The sequence below is a fragment of the Hypanus sabinus genome, chromosome 25 (assembly GCF_030144855.1).
Source record: "Hypanus sabinus isolate sHypSab1 chromosome 25, sHypSab1.hap1, whole genome shotgun sequence".
Classification (NCBI taxonomy): domain Eukaryota; kingdom Metazoa; phylum Chordata; class Chondrichthyes; order Myliobatiformes; family Dasyatidae; genus Hypanus; species Hypanus sabinus.
Window position 1 is genome coordinate 7266496 of NC_082730.1, and position 19469 is coordinate 7285964.

At 50.4% G+C, this 19469-nt stretch overlaps 1 protein-coding gene across 1 annotated transcript; it reads right to left on the bottom strand.

Moving 5' to 3' along the window:
* Positions 1-1535: 1535 nt before the first annotated feature.
* Positions 1536-11879, bottom strand: LOC132380967 (venom prothrombin activator pseutarin-C catalytic subunit-like). The gene is made up of 5 exons (XM_059950004.1): positions 11140-11879; positions 6740-6870; positions 5439-5463; positions 3994-4107; positions 1536-1841 (listed from the first exon to the last, which is right to left on the bottom strand). Exons 1-5 carry the CDS (start codon positions 11201-11203, stop codon positions 1723-1725), a joined length of 453 nt encoding a protein of 150 aa, XP_059805987.1. The 5' UTR covers positions 11204-11879; the 3' UTR covers positions 1536-1722.
* Between the last annotated feature and the right edge of the window lie 7590 nt (positions 11880-19469).

Sequence of the window (19469 nt, forward strand, 5' to 3'; positions counted from 1 at the left end):
CATTCCGTTCCGAATTCGCTATATCCCGCGCTGGAGGATATACAAAGGCTATGACTGACCTCCAGCAGCAGTGGGTCTGAGGGGGTGGTTTGTGCCCTCCTGCCTCATTTGATAGGGTGAGTGTGAGCAGGAACAGTATCTTGGGAAGGCTGTGTCTATGCCAAATGGTGCTGTGAAGGTGGACACTCGTTGGACACTGAGTGGCACTTACTGGATATGCAGTTCCTAGGCCTACCCTCGGCTTCCCACAAGGTGGTGCAGCCTCTGCTGTCTGGGATATGTGGTGCCATACGCACACCATGCCAGTGCCTGGATGAGTGCTTTATCCATGCTGGCTGTCATAGGAAGAGGGTTATTACAAAGGAAGGATAATAGCATATCCCAGCGTGATGTGGCCAGGCTGTCCCGGGATATCATGGCCTTATATTACCTGCTCACTAAGGAAGAGTGTTCACATCTGAGAGTTGATGTATAAGATTAAGTGAAGCACTAGCTCCTTGGCTATTACACCCTAGAGAAGAGTGGTGGCCTACTGTAGTACGCACATGGGAGAGGTTGAGTATTGATGTTTCATTTGTAGCTTAGTTGGGAGCTCACTAAGGACATTCCAGTTTAACGGTCCAATTGGCACAGTGTCACAACTTTGGAGGGGTGAAAAGCCATGTGAGGGTTTGGCTTATTTGACAGTCAAAAGCAGGCTCAACCATGTCGAATGTTCATGGCCCATTTGAAACCTGTAGCAGCTTTTCCCATTGGATGCCTTGTGTGTCCAGTTTCAGACCCCCCCACCCCCAGGTGTAAAGACTAGCACGTGCTGGAGGCTTGCTCTCTTTCATTTGCCTCACAGAGCCAGGGGGAAGGGTTGCTCTGCCCGCACTTTTACCAAAGTATCTGATGAATGTTTAGCTTTGCAGATTGTATCACTTGGGGGATCTTAAATGTTTGGTCTAATTTTTAACTGTTTGTAAATAAATGTTTATTTCTAGTGTGTTTTCTGTCTCACTCACCCAACCTGGGTAACTGCTTCCACATTACAGAAGGCACGAGAATGGGGTTGAAATGGATGTTAAGTTAGCCATGATAGAACGGTGTGGCAGACTCAATGGGCCAATTCTGCTGCAGTACTTTGCTTTTATAGAAGGTCTTCATGCTCATTATTCCCAAAAGCTGCAGTGTGTTGCTTAAAGAACAATTTATAAAAATCATTACATAAGGATTAATTTGTGTACTGAATGACTACTGATCACTGGGTTTTATAGAATCCAGACTTTAATGGCAGAACTTGAAGATATTGGTGGACATTGACACTGTCTGATTTTGGAGACACAACAGACAGGTGCTGGAATCTGGAGCAGCAACAAAATGATGATAAATATGCTGGTTTGTAGTCAGTGTTTTTGTTTTATTCACCAAACCTGGGAACCTGCTTCCAATTGGCACTGCGAGTAGGGTTTGCTGATTGAGCCAGAAAATGCATTTCTTTAGAAGGTTATTTAAGAGAGAGGACCCCCCCCCCCCCCACCCCTGTATGAATCTGAAGCAACAACAAAATGCTGAGGAAACTCAGTAGGTTAGGTAGCATATGTGGAAGACAGACGGATGGTCATCATTTTGGGCTGACTTCCTGCACCTGAGTTTGATTCTTCCGATTCAAGCTCAGTTCCATATTGTAAATATTTATTCTGATTTAAAATCCATAACAAGTCCTTCACAACTGTGTGTTTATAATTCTGAATTTGCATAGCATCCTTCAGCTGGACAAATGCAGGTGAAGTTGTTGATTCCGTCTACACAAGTTGTTCCTGGTGGGCATGTGAGCATTAAGTCACACTCATTGATATCTGAAAAAAAATCAATAAAGTAAATTTGTTATCAAAGTACATATATGTCTTGTACAACTGCCCTGAGCTTCATTTTAGACTATAAGATATAGGAGCAGAATTAGGCTATTTGGCCCATTGAGTCTGCTCTGCCATTCAATCATGGCTGATCCAATTTTTCCAGTCATCCCCACTTCCCTGCTTTCACCCCATACCCTTTGATGCCCTGGCTAATTAAGAACCTATCTATCTCTGCCTTAAATGCACCCAATGACTTGGCCTCCACAGACAGTCGTGTTGTGTCAACAAATTCCACAGATTTATCATTTATCATTTATCATCCACTAACTGCACCTCAGTTCAAAATGGACGTCCTTCAATCCTGAAGTTGTGCCCTCTTGTCCTAGACTCCCCTATCATGGGAAATAACTTCACCATATCTAATCTGTTCAGGCTGTTTAACATTTGTAATGTTTCTATGAGAACCCCCTCACTCTCCTGAACTCCAGGGAATACAGCCCCAAGAGCTGCCAGATGTTCCTCATACGGTAACCCTTACCTGAGACCATTACTTGAATGATTCCTGGAATCATTCTTGTGAATCTTATTTGAACCCTCTCCAATGGCAGTATATCATTTCTAAAAGAAGGAACCAAAAACTGCACACAATACTCCATGTAGTCTCACGAGTGCTTTATAGAGCCTCAACATCACATTCTTGCTCTTATATTCTATACCTCTGGCAATGAATGGAAATATTGCATTTGCCTTCTTCATACCAACTCAAACTGGAGGCTAACTTTTAGGGTATCCAGCATAAGGACTCCCAAGTCCCTTTGCATCTCTGCTTTTTGAATTCTCTCCTCATCTAAGTAATAGTCTGCCTGTTTATTTCTTCCACCAAAGTGGAATTCTCTTGCTGGCATTCACAGTGAATACAAAGAAACAAGAGAATCGATGAAAATCTGCTCTCGACAAAGACAGCAGCAACCAATGTGCAAAAGACAACAGACTGTACTAATACATAAAAAAGAAATAATAATAATAATAATAATAATAATAACAACAACAACAATAATAATAATAATAATAATAAACAAACAATAAACATCAACAACATGAGTTATAAAGTCTTTAAAAGTGAGTGTATAGGTTGTGGAATCAGTTCAGTGTTGACGTGAGTGATGAACACTTTTGGTTCAAGAGTCTGATGGCCGAGGGCTAATAATCATTTCTGAACATTGTGATGTGGGACTTGAGGCTCCCCTACTTCCTTCCTGAGGGGCACCTTGACCCAGAGATAACAACGTCTCGTTTGACTGTATCCATGAGCATTCATGTATGGTTGAATGACAATTAAACAAATTAAATTCAGTTGAATCTTTGCACTGAAGTTGTGACCAGTTTTGAACAACCACTGGGAAAATACGCTACAGATACAGGAGGGCGCACACACAGACTTAACTAAGTATCTGTTGAATGTTTAGTTTTGTGTTGTGTAATTGAGGAGACTTAATAAATTCCCTGTTGAGTTTGAAGTGTTACTGATTGTTTTGTGTTGTAGTTTTTCTAACGCAGGCTGGTTTAGATGTCTGATTGAATGTTTTACTCTTTGTAAATGAATGGTTAATGTGCTTATTCATAATCAGTGTCTTCTGTCTCACATATCAAACCTATGAGTATACTTCCCCATAACACCCTTTATTTTCCAGATCCCTGCTCCCCTGTCTTTGATGTCTACTCGATCCTGTTTCATCAGCTGTTGACAAAGCGCACTGGTGCCAAAACCTTACACAGCAGAACCTCAGGAGTTCAACTCCATTGTCACTAACTTTGATCCAAGGAACTACTGGGCAGTTAGCAGTACCAGAGTAGAGTCATTGCCCTTTGGCCCAACTCTGCATTGCTAACCATTGTTAGCAATTGTTAGCATTGCTAACAATTGTAGCAATTGTTAGCATTGCCCATTGTTCGCCCCAAAAACTTCTAAAACATTCCTGTCCATCTATCTGCCCAACTGCCTTCTAAGCAGACAGTAAACCCATGCAAGACAGGGTGTTTGAGCTCCCATGTTACTCTCAGACATTGGCCCCCTCATAGTTCTGATCAGGATATCACTGCTTCCTAATGACTACCGTCAGAATTCATCGCTTGAGAATGAAAGTTCTCTTACCTATTTCACAGAAGGTTCCATTGAATCCTCCGAGACATTTACATTGTATTCCCATGAAGGTATTCTGACAGATCCCATTACTTTGGCAGGTAGTTGAATTACACTTCAGCCTGTCTGGAAATTAAATTAAGGGGTTTTATTTCTGCATGGCAGTAAGGGGAGCAAAACACATCCAGTATTGCAGGAATTCGAGTGGATTTACATCTTTATCTTGATCTTTGCAATTCTAATTAAAAGTCCATTATTGCAATATACAATCTATACAAGTCCATCAAAACAACACAGAAAATACACGTAAATAAATGGTCTGAATGAAATAGGTCCTTGGGTGGAGAATGTGTGGAATTCATTGCCACAGACAGCTGTGGTGGCCAAGTCATTTGATTATATTTAAAGTGGAGGTACGCGGTTCTTGATCAGTTGGGGCATCGAAAGTTACAGGGAGAAGGCAGGAGAATGTGGTTGAGAGGGAGAGTAAATCAGCCATGATAGAATGGCTGAGCAGTCTGGATGGACTGAGTGGCCTAATTCCACTCTTGTGTCTTATGGATCTTCCATCTTCATCCACGCATTCCATTTTGAAACTTGTTAGTTTGGAGGATTAAAATGCATGCCATTGTCACTGTAGGACCATAGATCAGTGAAGAACAGAGCACAGGAACCAGCACTCTTACAGCTCAGGGCAGCAGAGTTCAGAGTTCAATTCTGAGGCTCGCTGTGAAAAGATTATACCTCCATCCCATGAGTGCGTGGGTTTCCACCAGACAATTTAGTAGATCAGCAGGTTCATTGTAAATTGTCCTGGGATTAGGCCTGGGTTAAGTCGGAGCATTGCTGGGCAGTGCAAATTGTGGAATACGGAAGGGCTGGTCTGCACTGTATTCCTTGGAACGCAGAAGATTGGGTGTGTCTACAACTAGAGGTCATGGGTTAAGGGTGAAAGGTGAAAGGTATAAGGGAAGCATGACGGGAAATATTTTCACTCAGAGTGTCGTGAGAGTGTGGAACGAGCAGCCAAAGCAAGTGGTGCATGCAAATTCAATTTCAATGTTTAAGAGAAGTTTGGATGGTAGGGGTATGGAGGGCTATAGTCCCAGTGCAGGTCAGCATAGGCTAGATGATCTTTCTCTGCTGTACATTTCATTACTTAAGAAATAAATAAACAGTAGCAACTTTCCACTTCCCTTTCCGTCCCGATGCAGGGTCTCAATCCAGAATATCGACTCACACCTTCTGCCAACACAGATAGATGCTGTTTGACCCAACTGAGTCCTCCCAACGTTCTGTATAACATGATGTTTATTTCCCTTGACAATCTTTAATCCTTCTTTCCATTTAAATCAGAACATGAAGGGAAAGTTGTTTCACTGGTATCTGGAACTTCCATTCCTCAAAGTGAAAGTCCCAGCTGCTTTGTGAGAATGATAAAATGGAGAACCACATACCTATGTAGATTTTCCAGAAGAATTCCTTAAAGAGTGAAAAGAGAAAAATGTTAATAACAATTGGCTTTGGTTCCATATCTGGTGATGACATTATTGGTGGCTTGGTATCAGATGTCAGTGAATGGGAACAGAAAATGCTCAGCACAATCTTTGGAAGAAGGAAAGTGGTCACCATCACATTGTGGTCACCAGACCTGTGTCATAAGACAAATTTAACCCCCTCTCCATAGCTCAGTGGTGAGATGGCAACCTTTTATAAACAATATATATATAGGGCCGGTATGATTTGGGGTTCAACCAAACAGGAATGTTCGGAATTACCATTAAAGAAACCTCGATTTGAGCGAATGCTGTATAATTATTCACCATGCAAAATTACTGGTCGCCAAGGAATAACATTGTACACCAGCAAAAAATTATAAAAAAAAGAATATTTACTAATTTCAGCTTTATTAACAATTAATAGGAAAAACAAGAGCCATTACAATTAAACCAGTATAAATGTGCACATAAACAATGGAGCTCGTTTCTGTGGTGGTTGGGTATACCGCTTTACTCATGGTGCAGAATTCTCATCACCATTCACAGGTAGAACTTCCCTTCTTGAACTTCTTTGCCTCCCGAAGCTCTCCTTGCATTAGGGTTTTCCCTTCAGATACAAAGCACCAGGTGTCTTCCTTGATCCTGTCCCATCCGCAGCTCCCGCTTAAAGACCACGAACCCAACCACTGTCTGTCAGAAGTCTCTATCCTTCCAGATCTCTCTAGAACCATCTCTCCATACCACCATCCTGATTGGCTGACACAACATTCCTAAGATGGACAACATGGCTTCTTATCTTCAGCCGAAACTGAAATACTCTCACCAAAGACACAAATGCTTTTACAGAAAACTGCTAAAATCAGTTACCTCACAGCATGGCAGTAGAAATCCTAACCAGGGCATTACAGGTGCTTTGCACTGTGTGTGACTATTGGTACAATGTTTTACTCCTTGGCCCTGGAGTAACACTGTCTCGCTTGGCTGTATTCATGGGTATTCTTGTATGGTTGTATTGAACTGAAACTGATTTCAAGGGAAAATGACTAAATGTGTCCAAACCCCTTATATCAATTGCCCTCTAATCCAGGCTGCATCCTGGTAAACATCTTCTGTGCCCCCTCTAAAGCCTTAACATTCTTCGTGTTCTGGGAAGGAGCACCTTACACCTCCTTTAGTAGAGATGTATCACCAGCTTACTATCCAGGAAGTGAGGAAAACAAGGGCTACATGGGAATTGGACCTGGAAAATTTGTCCTTACCGTTGTGGAATCATCTTCAAAGATCTCATGGATTTCTTCCTTTGAGCATGTTTCTACCACGCACTCTTGCTCCAGAGATTCTCTGTGGATGTGAGACAGGAGCTGCAGAGCCGAAGGTTTCTGTAGAAAGACTCAATAACACAAACACAGTGTTAAACATCCAGCGCCTGTCTGCTGACAGAACTGTGTCAGGATGTCAGACTACTACCTCTGAAATACTTTTGTGTGTACATGCACTGAGATTGGATTTGTATAAAAGCTGAAATTTTCTTAATAACTTTAAAAGCCTACATCACGTCCCCACCATCAGAGGTGGAAATGGCTAAGGCCAGTCAACAGGGCTCTGGTGAAGCTGTATAGATCAAACCCTGTTCAGTAGATACAATCGATTACAGAAACACTGATGAGCTCCAACCATAACATTGACTTTGGACGATAGGGACAGGAGGTCATTGATGGCCTTTGTCCCACTGGAAGCTAGGGGCCCAAGAAGAAGATGTTAAAAGCCAACACTGTCGTTGCCTGTGATGAAACTATGTTGTCAAATGTCACACTACATTCAGGGTAGTCTCCCCAGATATGAAAAGCTGCAAAATGCAATCGTCACTAGGATCCCAGGCTTAATGTACTCAGCAAAAAAGCAGCAGAAATTGCTCGTGATAACTTTCATGATGCATTGTACGGGGAAACAAACTTCCAGTTATACAAAATCCTTCATAATCAGAAAATAAACAGTTTTTCCACATCTCCCTGCAATCCACTAGCTGGGAACAAAATCACTGGGAATTCCTACACAAAATCTGTTTTTGCAATTCTTTGCTTAGCTTAATACAACTAATTTCAAAGTCTACTTGTATTAATTTGTTCATCTTAAGGAATACATTGGTTGTTGTGTTTCTCAGTTTCACCCTGGCATTGGGAGATGGTGAAAGGAAAAGACACAGTGTCTAACAGTGCAGCAAGGTGAATCACCTGCACGGTTCCCCCTAAGCTATGCAGATGTGCAGCCACGCTGTAGCTGAAATGCTCCCGTGCACATAGTCTATGTTACGAAGTAGCAGGAATGAAGACTGATGAGAAAAAGTTTACAAAACATAAAAAGATTTTCTTTGATGTACTGAATTTCATTATACCCTCTGATTAATAAATAAAATCAAAAGTATGTGATGTTTCAATTTTCATTCAGAATCATAATCAGGTTTTTTACTGGCATGTGACGTGCAATTTGTTAACTTAGCAGCAGCAGTTCAATGCACTACATAATCTAGCAAAGATAAAAAATTGATAATATAAAATTAAAAATAATAATACTAAATAAGTAAATCAATTACAGTATACGTATATTGAATAGATTTTTAAAATGTGCAAATATCAAAATATTGTAGATTGATAAAAAAAATTGAGGAAGTGTCCAAAGATTCAGTGTCCATCCAGGAATCAGATGGCAGAGGGGAAGAAGCTGTTCCTGAATCATTGACTGTGTGCCTTCTGGCTTCTGTATGTCCTATCTGATGGTAATAATGAGAAAAGGACATGTCCGGGGTGCTGGAGGTACTTAATAATGGATGCTGCCTTTCTGAGACACCGCTCCCTAAAGATGTCTTGGGTATTTTGTAGGCTGGTACCTAAGATGGAGCTGACTAGATTTAAAACCTTCTGCAGCTTTTTTCGGTCCTGTGTAGTAGCCTCTCCATACTAGACAGTGATGCAGCTTGTCAGAATGCTCGCCACAGTACATATATAGAACCTTTAGAGTGTATTTTTTGAAATGCCAAATTTCTTCAAGCTTCTAATAAAGTATAGCCGTTGTTTTGCTTCTTTATAACTGCATTGATATGTTGGGACCAGGTTAGATCTTCAATGATCTTGACACTCAGGAAGTTGAAACTGCTCACTCTCTCCACTTCTGATCCCTCTATGAGGATTGGTATGTGTTCCTTCATCTTACCCTTCCTGAAGTCCACAATCAGCTCTTTCGTCTTAAGACGTTGAGTGCCAGGTTGTTGCAGTGGCACCATTCCACTAGTTGGCATATCTCACTCCTGTATGCCCTCTCGTCACCACCTGAGATTCTACTAACGATGGTTCTATCATCATCAATTTTATAAATGGTATTTGAGCTATGCCTAGCTGCACAGTCATGTGTATATAGAGAGTAGAGCAGTGGGCTAAGCACACACCCCTGAGGTGCGCCAGTGTTGATAATTAGCGAGGAGGATGTGTTATCACCAATCTGCAAAGATTATGGTCTTCTGGTTAGGAAGTTGAGGATCCGTTTGCAGAGGGAGGTACAGAGGCCCAGGTTCTGCAAATTCTCAATCAGGATTGTGGGAAAAATGGTATTAAATGCTGAGCTATAGTTGATGAACAGCGTCCTGAGGTAGTTGTTTGTGTTGTCCAGGTGGTCTAATGCCGTGTGTAGAACCATTAAGATAGCGCCTGCCATTGACCTATTGTGGCGATAGTCAAAATGCAATAGGCCCAGGTCCTTGCTGAGGCAGCAGTTGAGTCTAGTCATGACCAACCTCTCAAAGCATTTCATCACTGTCAATGTGAGTGCTATCAGGTGATAGTCATTAAGGCAGCCCACATTATTATTCTTAGGCACTGGTATAATTATTTTGCCTTTTTGAAGCAAGTGGGAACTTCCACCCGTAGCAGTGAGAGGTTGAGATTGTCCTTGAATAATCCAGCTGTTTGGTTGTGTTATGCCTACAGTCCCCTCCTTTGTGAGAATCGCAAGATCACTATTGAGTTGGGTCAGGAGACCCAGGAAATGAGAGAGAGACGTGCGGAATGTCTCGTTCGCCGGCGATATACAGCTATGGGACACTGCCGTTGTCTCTTAAAGACGAACTTGTGGTTTGAAATACTGTGCTACGTGGAAGCCCTCAGGCAAAGTGGGCTGGTTGAGGGAGGGATTGCATCACCCCCAACCTGATTGACATCTGAGACCCTGTGAGTCAGGATAAAAGAGGGTCTGTGGGAACAGCCCCTCCGACGCACCAGAAGAAACGCTAGCGATCCCGTAATAGCGGAACCCATTGGAAGGAGGCCACGTGCGTTCGGTTCCATTTGCCCGGAACTGGTGGCTCTTACCATGGAAAAACGGCTTTTAGCTAACAACAGGGAAACCAACTCCCCACGACTCGAAGGATTGGCTTCATAAAAGAACTGGGCAAGTTTAACCCGTCTCTCTCTCAACCCCAAAACGCTGCAGCTTGAACGAACTAACAGTGACTTTTATATTTCCATCGGACAATACATTATCCCCTAGACAACGATAGAGCTATTTCTTATTGATTATTATTATACCCGCGCTTTTAGATTTAGTATTGATGACGTATATTACCTGTATGTTTGCATTGATCTTATTTTTGTGCCCCTTTATCAATAAATACTGTTAAAAATAGTACCATCAGACTTCAACGGACCTCTCTATCTTTGCTGGGAAGTGACCCAGTTACGGGATTTCGTAACAGTTGGCACAGGTTTTCAGAGCCTTACTAGGTACTCCATTGGGACCTTCCACCTTGTGAGGGTTCACTCTCAAGAAAGACAGCCTAACATCAGCCTCTGAGACAGAGATCACAGGGTCACTGGGTGCAGCAGGGATCTTCACAGCTGTAGTTATATTCTGCCTTTCAAAGCGTGCATAGAAGGCGTCGAATTCATCTGGTTGTGAAGCATCGCTGCCATTCATTCTATTGGGTTTCACTTGGTAGGAAGTATGTCATAAAAACCCTGCCAAAGTTGTCGTGCATCTGATATCGCCTCCAGCCTGGTTCAAAATTGTCCCTTTGCCGTTGAACCAGTCCTCTACAAATCATACCTGGTTCTCTGGTACAGGCCTGGGTTGCCAGACTTGAATACCACAGATCTGGCCTTCAGCAGACTACGTACCTCCTGGTTCATCCATGGTTTGTGGTTTGGGAATGTACAGTAAGTCTTTGTGGGCTCACACACATCCACACAGGTTTTAATGAAGTCAGTAACAACTGCAGCATACTCATCCAGATTCAAAGATGAATCCCTGAATACAGTCCAGTTACCGACTCAAAGCAGTCCTGTAGGTGCTCCTGTGCTTCCTTTGTCCAAACCTACTTGGTCCTCACTACTATTGGTCTAAATACTCATAGAATGCATATTACAAATAAAAACGTTTAAAGTGCTGTGTATTTTTCAGGCTATGTAAAAATTTCATGCTCAGTGCAATGGTTGGTCTGTGCAGCTTTAAAACAATGGAGGAAACTTTGATCACCTGCTAAGTCTCAAGCTATTAGCTGAGAATTCCTATAACAAGCTTCTCCCAAAGTCACCACTGTGGGAGGAACACCGTCAGCTGGAGGAGATGTACAGACGGGAGGAACGGGTTGCACTGAGAGTTCATTGATGCTTACCGTCATTCGTGTGACAGCCAGTGAGAAGCAACAAGATGATCCCGTAACTGAGGACGAGTTTCATCTTACTTTGTCACCGTCCGATCCGACGTATTGGAGAGACACGATGGGGGAGTTTGCAAATGGATCTACCTCACTCAAGTCACAGTTACACTCTTTACATAGTCAGTATTTTGTCTTTGTTTTGGAAATTAATAAATAACCAACGATTTTGAAAAACTTTCACAAGAGTACAGAGAGCATGAACATTTGGAAGTCAGTTCTGATACTGAATAAACTCTTCTCGCATTTCCAGCCGGGTAAAGGTATCGATTATAATCAATATAGTCAGTAGTTTTTTTCAGTGTTTTACAAATATTTCTGTTAATAAATAACCAACGATCTTGAAAGACTTTCACAGGAGTACACGGAGTATTGTTTCTTGGAAATAAATTCTGGTAATGTTGACAGCAGAAAAGGGGAACACCTTTCTTCTCGGTCTGTTTATGCATTGAAACTGCATTGGAACAGACAGAATTCCTGGTTGTAATCATGCATTTGTTATGCTAAACCATATAAATATCTTGATTAATTTGTGAAAGCTGTTCAAATCCTCTCCATGCTTATCCAAGTGTAAAGGTTATGCTGACTGTGAAACTCCCAACTGCTCGAATGTTCTAATGTTTGAAATGAATTCAAAGGTTCAAAGGTACAATTTAATGTCAGAGAAATGTATACAGTATACATCCCGGAATGTTTTTTCTTCACAACCATCCACGAAAACAGGGGAGTGCCCCAAAGAATGAACAACAGTTAAATATTAGAACCTCAAAGTCCACCCCAGCTCCCTTCCCTCCCGCGCGTAAGTGGCAGCAAGCAATAATCCTCTTCCCACCCCCAACAGGCAAAAAAAGCATCGACACCCACCACCAAGCACTCAAGCAAGAGCAAAGCAACAGCAAAGTCACAGACTTGCAGTTAGCCCAAAGACCACGTTTCACCCGGTATTCAACATACCGCAGGTTCTCTCCCTAATAAGGGAGAAGGAGGTGGCTCCGTTTTCCCAGCGAGCAGGGAGACATAACAAACAACTCGCTGGCTTACGATGTTGAAAGTCCACCGCATTGATTTATCGAGCTCCGTGCCCAAAAGACTGGGCACACAACCACAGATATTCCGACACCCCTGACGACACACGGGTCTCCTGTCGTGATACCGATCCTCGATTCGCCCGTTTCCAAAGCCCCCAGATCCTAGAGTTCTGAATCTGAGCTGGACTCTTAGGCTGAGCCCTTGGTGTTGGTGTTCTAAGCAATCTTAATGTACCTTCCCCAAGATCAGAACAATTACAGCGAATTTCCTTCAAACACTTAGTTCTTGAACCAACTGGCAACCCCTGGTCACTACAGTTTGGTAACACGATGAGCACTTTGATCACTTTGCACCAAAATGGCCACTTTCTGGTCTAATTCTTCTGCCTTGTAAGAATGTTGTGTTATTTAAAGATATAGAGATTAGTTTCATTTGTCATCAAAACATCCAGTAAAAGCGTTGTTTGCATCAACATCCAACACAGTCCAAGGATGTGCAGGGGGCAGCCTGCTAGTCCCACCATGCTTCTGACATTAACATAGCTTGACCACAACTCACAAATCCCAAACCATGCATCAGGGAGAGGGTCAGTAAGCGAGTGACACAGGGAGAGGGTCAGTAAGCGAGTGACACAGGGAGAGGGTCAGGCGGCGGGTGGCACAGGGAGAGGGTCAGGTGGCGAGTGGCACAGGGAGAGGGTCCGTAAGTGAGTGGCACAGGGAGAGGGTCCGTAAGTGAGTGGCACAGGGAGAGGGTCGGGTCGTGAGTGGCATAGGGAGAGGGTTGGGTGGCAAGTGGCACAGGGAGAGGGTCGGGTCGCGAGTGGCACAGGGAGAGGGTCAGGTTGCAAGTGGCACAGGGAGAAGGTCAGTAAGCGAGTGGCACAGGGAGAGGGTCAGGCGGTGAGTGGCACAGGGAGAGTGTCGGGCGGCGAGTGGCACAGGGAGAGGGTCGGGTGGTGAGTGGCACAGGGAGAGTGTCGGGTGGCGAGTGGCACAGGGAGAGGGTCGGGTGGTGAGTGGCACAGGGAGAGGGTCAGGTGGCGAGTGGAACAGGGAGAGAGTCAGTAAGTGAGTGGCACAGGGAGAAGGTCAGGTGGCGTGTGGCACAGGGAGAGAGTCAGTAAGCGAGTGGCACAGGGAGAGGGACAGGCGGTGAGTGGCACAGGGAGAGTGTCGGGCGGCGAGTGGCACAGGGAGAGGGTCGGGTGGTGAGTGGCACAAGGAGAGGGTCAGGTCACGGGTGGCACAGGATGAGGGTCAGTAAGTGAGTGGCACAGGGAGAGGGTCCGTAAGTGAGTGGCACAGGGAGAGGGTCAGGCAGTGAGTGGCACAGGGAGAGGGTCAGGTGGCGAGTGGCACAGGGAGAGGGTCAGGTGGCGAGTGGCACAGGGAGAGGGTCAGGTGGCGAGTGGAACAGGGAGAGAGTCAGTAAGCGAGTGGCACAGGGAGAGGGTCGGGTGGTGAGTGGCACAGGGAGAGGGTCAGGTCACGGGTGGCACAGGATGAGGGTCAGTAAGTGAGTGGCACAGGGAGAGGGTCCGTAAGTGAGTGGCACAGGGAGAGGGTCAGGCGGTGAGTGGCACAGGGAGAGGGTCAGGCGACGAGTGGCACAAGGAGAGGGTCAGGTGGCGAGTGGCACAGGGAGAGTGTCGGGCGACGAGTGGCACAGGGAGAGTGTCGGGTGGTGAGTGGCACAGGGAGAGGGTCAGGTGGTGAGTGGAACAGGGAGAGAGTCAGGTCGCGAGTGACACAGGAGAGGGTCAGTGGGTGAGTGGCACAGGGAGAGGGTCAGGTCGCGAGTGGCACAGGGAGAGTGTCGGGTGGCGAGTGGCACAGGGAGAGGGTCAGGTCACGAGTGGCACAGGGAGAGTGTCGGGTGGCGAGTGGCACAGGGAGAGGGTCAGGTCGTGAGTGGCACAGGGAGAGGGTCAGGTGGCGAGTGGCACAGGGAGAGGGTCAGGTGGCGAGTGGCACAGGGAGAGGGTCAGGTGGCGAGTGGCACAGGGAGAGGGTCGGGCGGCGAGTGGCACAGGGAGAGGGTCAGTGGGTGAGTGGCACAGGGAGAGGGTCAGGTCGCGAGTGGCACAGAGAGAGGGTCGGGTGGTGAGTGGCACAGGGAGAGTGTCGGGTGGTGAGTGGCACAGGGAGAGGGTCAGGTGGTGAGTGGCACAGGGAGAGTGTCAGGTGGTGAGTGGCACAGGGAGAGGGTCAGTGGGTGAGTGGCACAGGGAGAGAGTCAGGTCGCGAGTGGCACAGGGAGAGTGTCGGGTGGTGAGTGGCACAGGGAGAGGGTCCGTAAGTGAGTGGCACAGGGAGAGGGTCCGTAAGTGAGTGGCACAGGGAGAGGGTCAGGCGGTGAGTGGCACAGGGAGAGGGTCAGGTTGCACATGGCATAGGGAGATGGTCAGGTCGTGAGTGGCATAGGGAGAGGGTTGGGTGGCAAGTGGCACAGGGAGAGGGTCGGGTCGCAAGTGGCACAGGGAGAGGGTCAGGTTGCAAGTGGCACAGGGAGAGGGTCAGGTCACGAGTGGCACAGGGAGAGGGTCAGTAAGCGAGTGGCACAGGGAGAGGGTCAGGCGGTGAGTGGCACAGGGAGAGTGTCGGGCGGCGAGTGGCACAGGGAGAGGGTCGGGTGGTGAGTGGCACAGGGAGAGGGTCAGGTCGCGAGTGGCACAGGGAGAGGGTCAGTGGGTGAGTGGCACAGGGAGAGGGTCAGGTGGCGAGTGGAACAGGGAGAGAGTCAGTAAGTGAGTGGCACAGGGAGAGGGTCAGGTGGCGTGTGGCACAGGGAGAGAGTCAGTAAGCGAGTGGCACAGGGAGTGGGACAGGCGGTGAGTGGCACAGGGAGAGTGTCGGGTGGCGAGTGGCACAGGGAGAGGGTCGGGTGGTGAGTGGCACAGGGAGAGGGTCAGGTCACGGGTGGCACAGGATGAGGGTCAGTAAGTGAGTGGCACAGGGAGAGGGTCCGTAAGTGAGTGGCACAGGGAGAGGGTAAGGCGGTGAGTGGCACAGGGAGAGGGTCAGGCGACGAGTGGCACAAGGAGAGGGTCAGGTGGTGAGTGGCACAGGGAGAGTGTCGGGCGACGAGTGGCACAGGGAGAGGGTCGGGTGGGTGAGTGGCACAGGGAGAGGGTCAGTGAGTGAGTGGCACAGGGAGAGGGTCAGTGGGTGAGTGGCACAGGGAGAGGGTCAGGTCGCGAGTGGCACAGGGAGAGGGTCAGGTCACGAGTGGCACAGGGAGAGTGTCGGGTGCCGAGTGGCACAGGGAGAGGGTCAGGTGGTGAGTGGAACAGGGAGAGAGTCAGTAAGCGAGTGGAACAGGGAGAGGGTCAGGCGACGAGTGGCACAAGGAGAGGGTCAGGTGGCGAGTGGTACAGGGAGAGTGTCAGGCGGCGAGGGCCACAGGGAGAGTGTCAGGTCGCGAGTGACACAGGGAGAGGGTCAGTGGGTGAGTGGCACAGGGAGAGGGTCAGGTCGCGAGTGGCACAGGGAGAGGGTCAGGTCGCGAGTGGCACAGGGAGAGTGTCGGGTGGCGAGTGGCACAGGGAGAGGGTCAGGTGGCGAGTGGCACAGGGAGAGGGTCAGGTCGCGAGTGGCACAGGGAGCGTGTCGGGTGGCGAGTGGCACAGGGAGAGGGTCAGGTCACGAGTGGCACAGGGAGAGGGTCGGGTGGCGAGTGGCACAGGGAGAGGGTCTGGTCGCGAGTGGCACAGGGAGAGGGTCAGGTGGCGAGTGGCACAGGGAGAGGGTCAGGTGGCGAGTGGCACAGGGAGAGGGTCGGGCGGCGAGTGGCACAGGGAGAGGGTCAGTGGGTGAGTGGCACAGGGAGAGGGTCAGGTCGCGAGTGGCACAGAGAGAGGGTCGGGTGGTGAGTGGCACAGGGAGAGTGTCGGGTGGTGAGTGGCACAGGGAGAGGGTCGGGTGGTGAGTGGCACAGGGAGAGTGTCAGGTGGTGAGTGGCACAGGGAGAGGGTCAGTGGGTGAGTGGCACAGGGAGGGAGTCAGGTCGCGAGTGGCACAGGGAGAGTGTCGGGTGGTGAGTGGCACAGGGAGAGGGTCAGTGGGTGAGTGGCACAGGGAGAGGGTCGGTGGCGAGTGGCACAGGGAGAGGGTCAGGTCGCGAGTGGCACAGGGAGAGGGTCGGGTGGTGAGTGGCACAGGGAGAGGGTCAGGTGGTGAGTGGCACAGGGAGAGGGTCAGTGGGTGAGTGGCACAAGGAGAGGGTCAGGTGGTGAGTGGCACAGGGAGAGGGTCAGGTGGTGAGTGGCGCAGGGAGAGGGTCAGGCGGTGAGTGGCACAGGGAAAGTGTCAGGCGGCGAGTGGCACAGGGAGAGGGTCAGGCGGCGAGTGGCACAGGGAGAGGGTCAGGTGGCGAGTGGCACAGGGAGAGGGTCAGGTGGTGAGTGGCACAGGGAAAGTGTCAGGCAGCGAGTGGCACAGGGAGAGGGTCAGGCGGCGAGTGGCACAGGGAGAGGGACAGGTGGCGAGTGGCACAGGGAGAGGGTCAGGTGGCGAGTGGCACAGGGAGAGGGTCAGGTCGTGAGTGGCACAGGGAGACGGTCGGGTGGTGAGTGGCACAGAGAGGGTTGGGCGGCGAGTGGCACAGGGAGAGTGTCGGGTGGCGAGTGGCACAGGGAGAGGGTCAGGTCGCGAGTGGCACAGGGAGAGGGTCGGGTGGTGAGTGGCACAGGGAGAGGGTCAGGTGGTGAGTGGCACAGGGAGAGGGTCGGGTGGTGAGTGGCACAGGGAGAGGGTCAGGTCGCGAGTAGCACAGGGAGAGGGTCAGGTGGTGAGTGGCACAGGGAGAGGGTCAGGTCGCGAGTAGCACAGGGAGAGGGTTGGGCGGCGAGTGGCACAGGGAGAGGGTCGGGTGGTGAGTGGCACAGGGAGAGGGTCAGTGGGTGACTGGCACAGGGAGAGGGTCAGGCGGCGAGTGGCACAGGGAGAGGGTCAGGTCGCGAGTGGCACAGGGAGAGGGTCAGGCGGCGAGTGACACAGGGAGAGGGTTGGGCGGCAAGTGGCCCAGGGAGAGTGTCGGGTGGCGAGTGGCACAGGGAGAGGGTCAGTGGGTGAGTGGCACAGGGAGAGGGTCAGGTGGCGAGTGGCACAGGGAGAGGGTCAGGTTGCGAGTGGCACAGGGAGAGGGTCGGGTGGTGAGTGGCACAGGGGGAGGGTCAGGTGGTGAGTGGCACAGGAAGAGGGTCGGGTGGTGAGTGGCACAGGGAGAGGGTCAGGTCGCGAGTGGCACAGGGAGAGGGTCGGGTGGTGAGTGGCACAGGGAGAGGGTCAGGTCACGAGTGGCACAGGGAGAGGGTCAGGTGGTGAGTGGCACAGGGAGAGGGTCAGTGGGTGAGTGGCACAGGGAGAGGGTCGGGTGGCGAGTGGCACAGGGAGAGGGTCGGGTGGTGAGTAGCACAGGGAGAGTGTCGGGTGGTGAGTGGCACAGGGAGAGGGTCAGTGGGTGCGTGGCACAGGGAGAGGGTCAGGTCGCGAGTGGCACAGGGAGAGTGTCGGGTGGCGAGTGGCACAGGGAGAGGGTCGGGTGGCGAGTGGCACAGGGAGAGGGTCGGGTGGCGAGTGGCACAGGGAGAGGGTCGGGTGGCGAGTGGCACAGGGAGAGGGTCAGGCGGCGAGTGACACAGGGAGAGGGTCAGGCGGCGAGTGACACAGGGAGAGGGTCGGGCGGCGAGTGGCACAGGGAGAGGGTCGGGCGGCGAGTGACACAGGGAGAGGGTCGGGTGGCGAGTGGCACAGGGAGAGGGTCGGGTGGTGAGTGACACAGGGAGAGGGTCAGGTGGTGAGTGGCACAGGGAGAGGGTCGGGTGGTGAGTGGCACAGAGAGGGTTGGGCGACGAGTGGCACAGGGAGAGGGTCGGGTGGTGAGTGGCACAGGGAGAGGGTCAGTGGGTGAGTGGCACAGGGAGAGGGTCAGGCGGCGAGTGGCACAGGGAGAGGGTCGGGTGGTGAGTGGCACAGAGAGGGTTGGGCGGCGAGTGGCACAGGGAGAGTGTCGGGTGGCGAGTGGCAAAGTGTGAGGGTCAGTGGGTGAGTGGCACAGGGAGAGGGTCAGGTCGCGAGTGGCACAGGGAGAGGGTCAGGTCGCGAGTGGTACAGGCAGAGGGTCGGGTGGTGAGTGGCACAGGGAGAGGGTCAGGTGGTGAGTGGCACAGGGAGAGGGTCGGGTGGTGAGTGGCACAGGGAGAGGGTCAGGTCGCGAGTGGCACAGGGAGGGAGTCAGGCGGCGAGTGACACAGGGAGAGGGTCGGGCGGCGAGTGGCACAGGGAGAGGGTCGGGTGGTGAGTGGCACAGAGAGGGTTGGGCGGCGAGTGGCACAGGGAGAGTGTCGGGTGGCGAGTGGCACAGGGAGAGGGTCAGTGGGTGAGTGGCACAGGGAGAGGGTCGGGTGGTGAGTGGCACAGAGAGGGTTGGGCGGCGAGTGGCACAGGGAGAGTGTCGGGTGGCGAGTGGCAAAGTGTGAGGGTCAGTGGGTGAGTGGCACAGGGAGAGGGTCAGGTCGCGAGTGGCACAGGGAGAGGGTCAGGTCGCGAGTGGTACAGGCAGAGGGTCGGGTGGTGAGTGGCACAGGGAGAGGGTCAGGTGGTGAGTGGCACAGGGAGAGGGTCGGGTGGTGAGTGGCACAGGGAGAGGGTCAGGTCGCGAGTGGCACAGGGAGGGAGTCAGGCGGCGAGTGACACAGGGAGAGGGTCGGGCGGCGAGTGGCACAGGGAGAGGGTCGGGTGGTGAGTGGCACAGAGAGGGTTGGGCGGCGAGTGGCACAGGGAGAGTGTCGGGTGGCGAGTGGCACAGGGAGAGGGTCAGTGGGTGCGTGGCACAGGGAGAGGGTCAGGTCGCGAGTGGCACAGGGAGAGGGTCAGGTTGCAAGTGGCACAGGGAGCGGGTCGGGTGGTGAGTGGCACAGGGAGAGGGTCGGGTGGTGAGTGGCACAGGGAGAGGGTCCGGTCGCGAGGGGCACAGGGAGAGGATCGGGTGGTGAGTGGCACAGGGAGAGGGTCAGGTCACGAATGGCACAGGGAGAGGGTCAGGTCACGAGTGGCACAGGGAGAGGGTCAGGTGGTGAGTGGCACAGGGAGAGTGTCGGGTGGTGAGTGGCACAGGGAGAGGGTCAGGCGGTGAGTGGCACAGGGAAAGTGTCAGGCGGCGAGTGGCACAGGGAGAGGGTCAGGCGGCGAGTGGCACAGGGAGAGGGTCAGGTGGTGAGTGGCACAGGGAAAGTGTAAGGCGGCGAGTGGCACAGG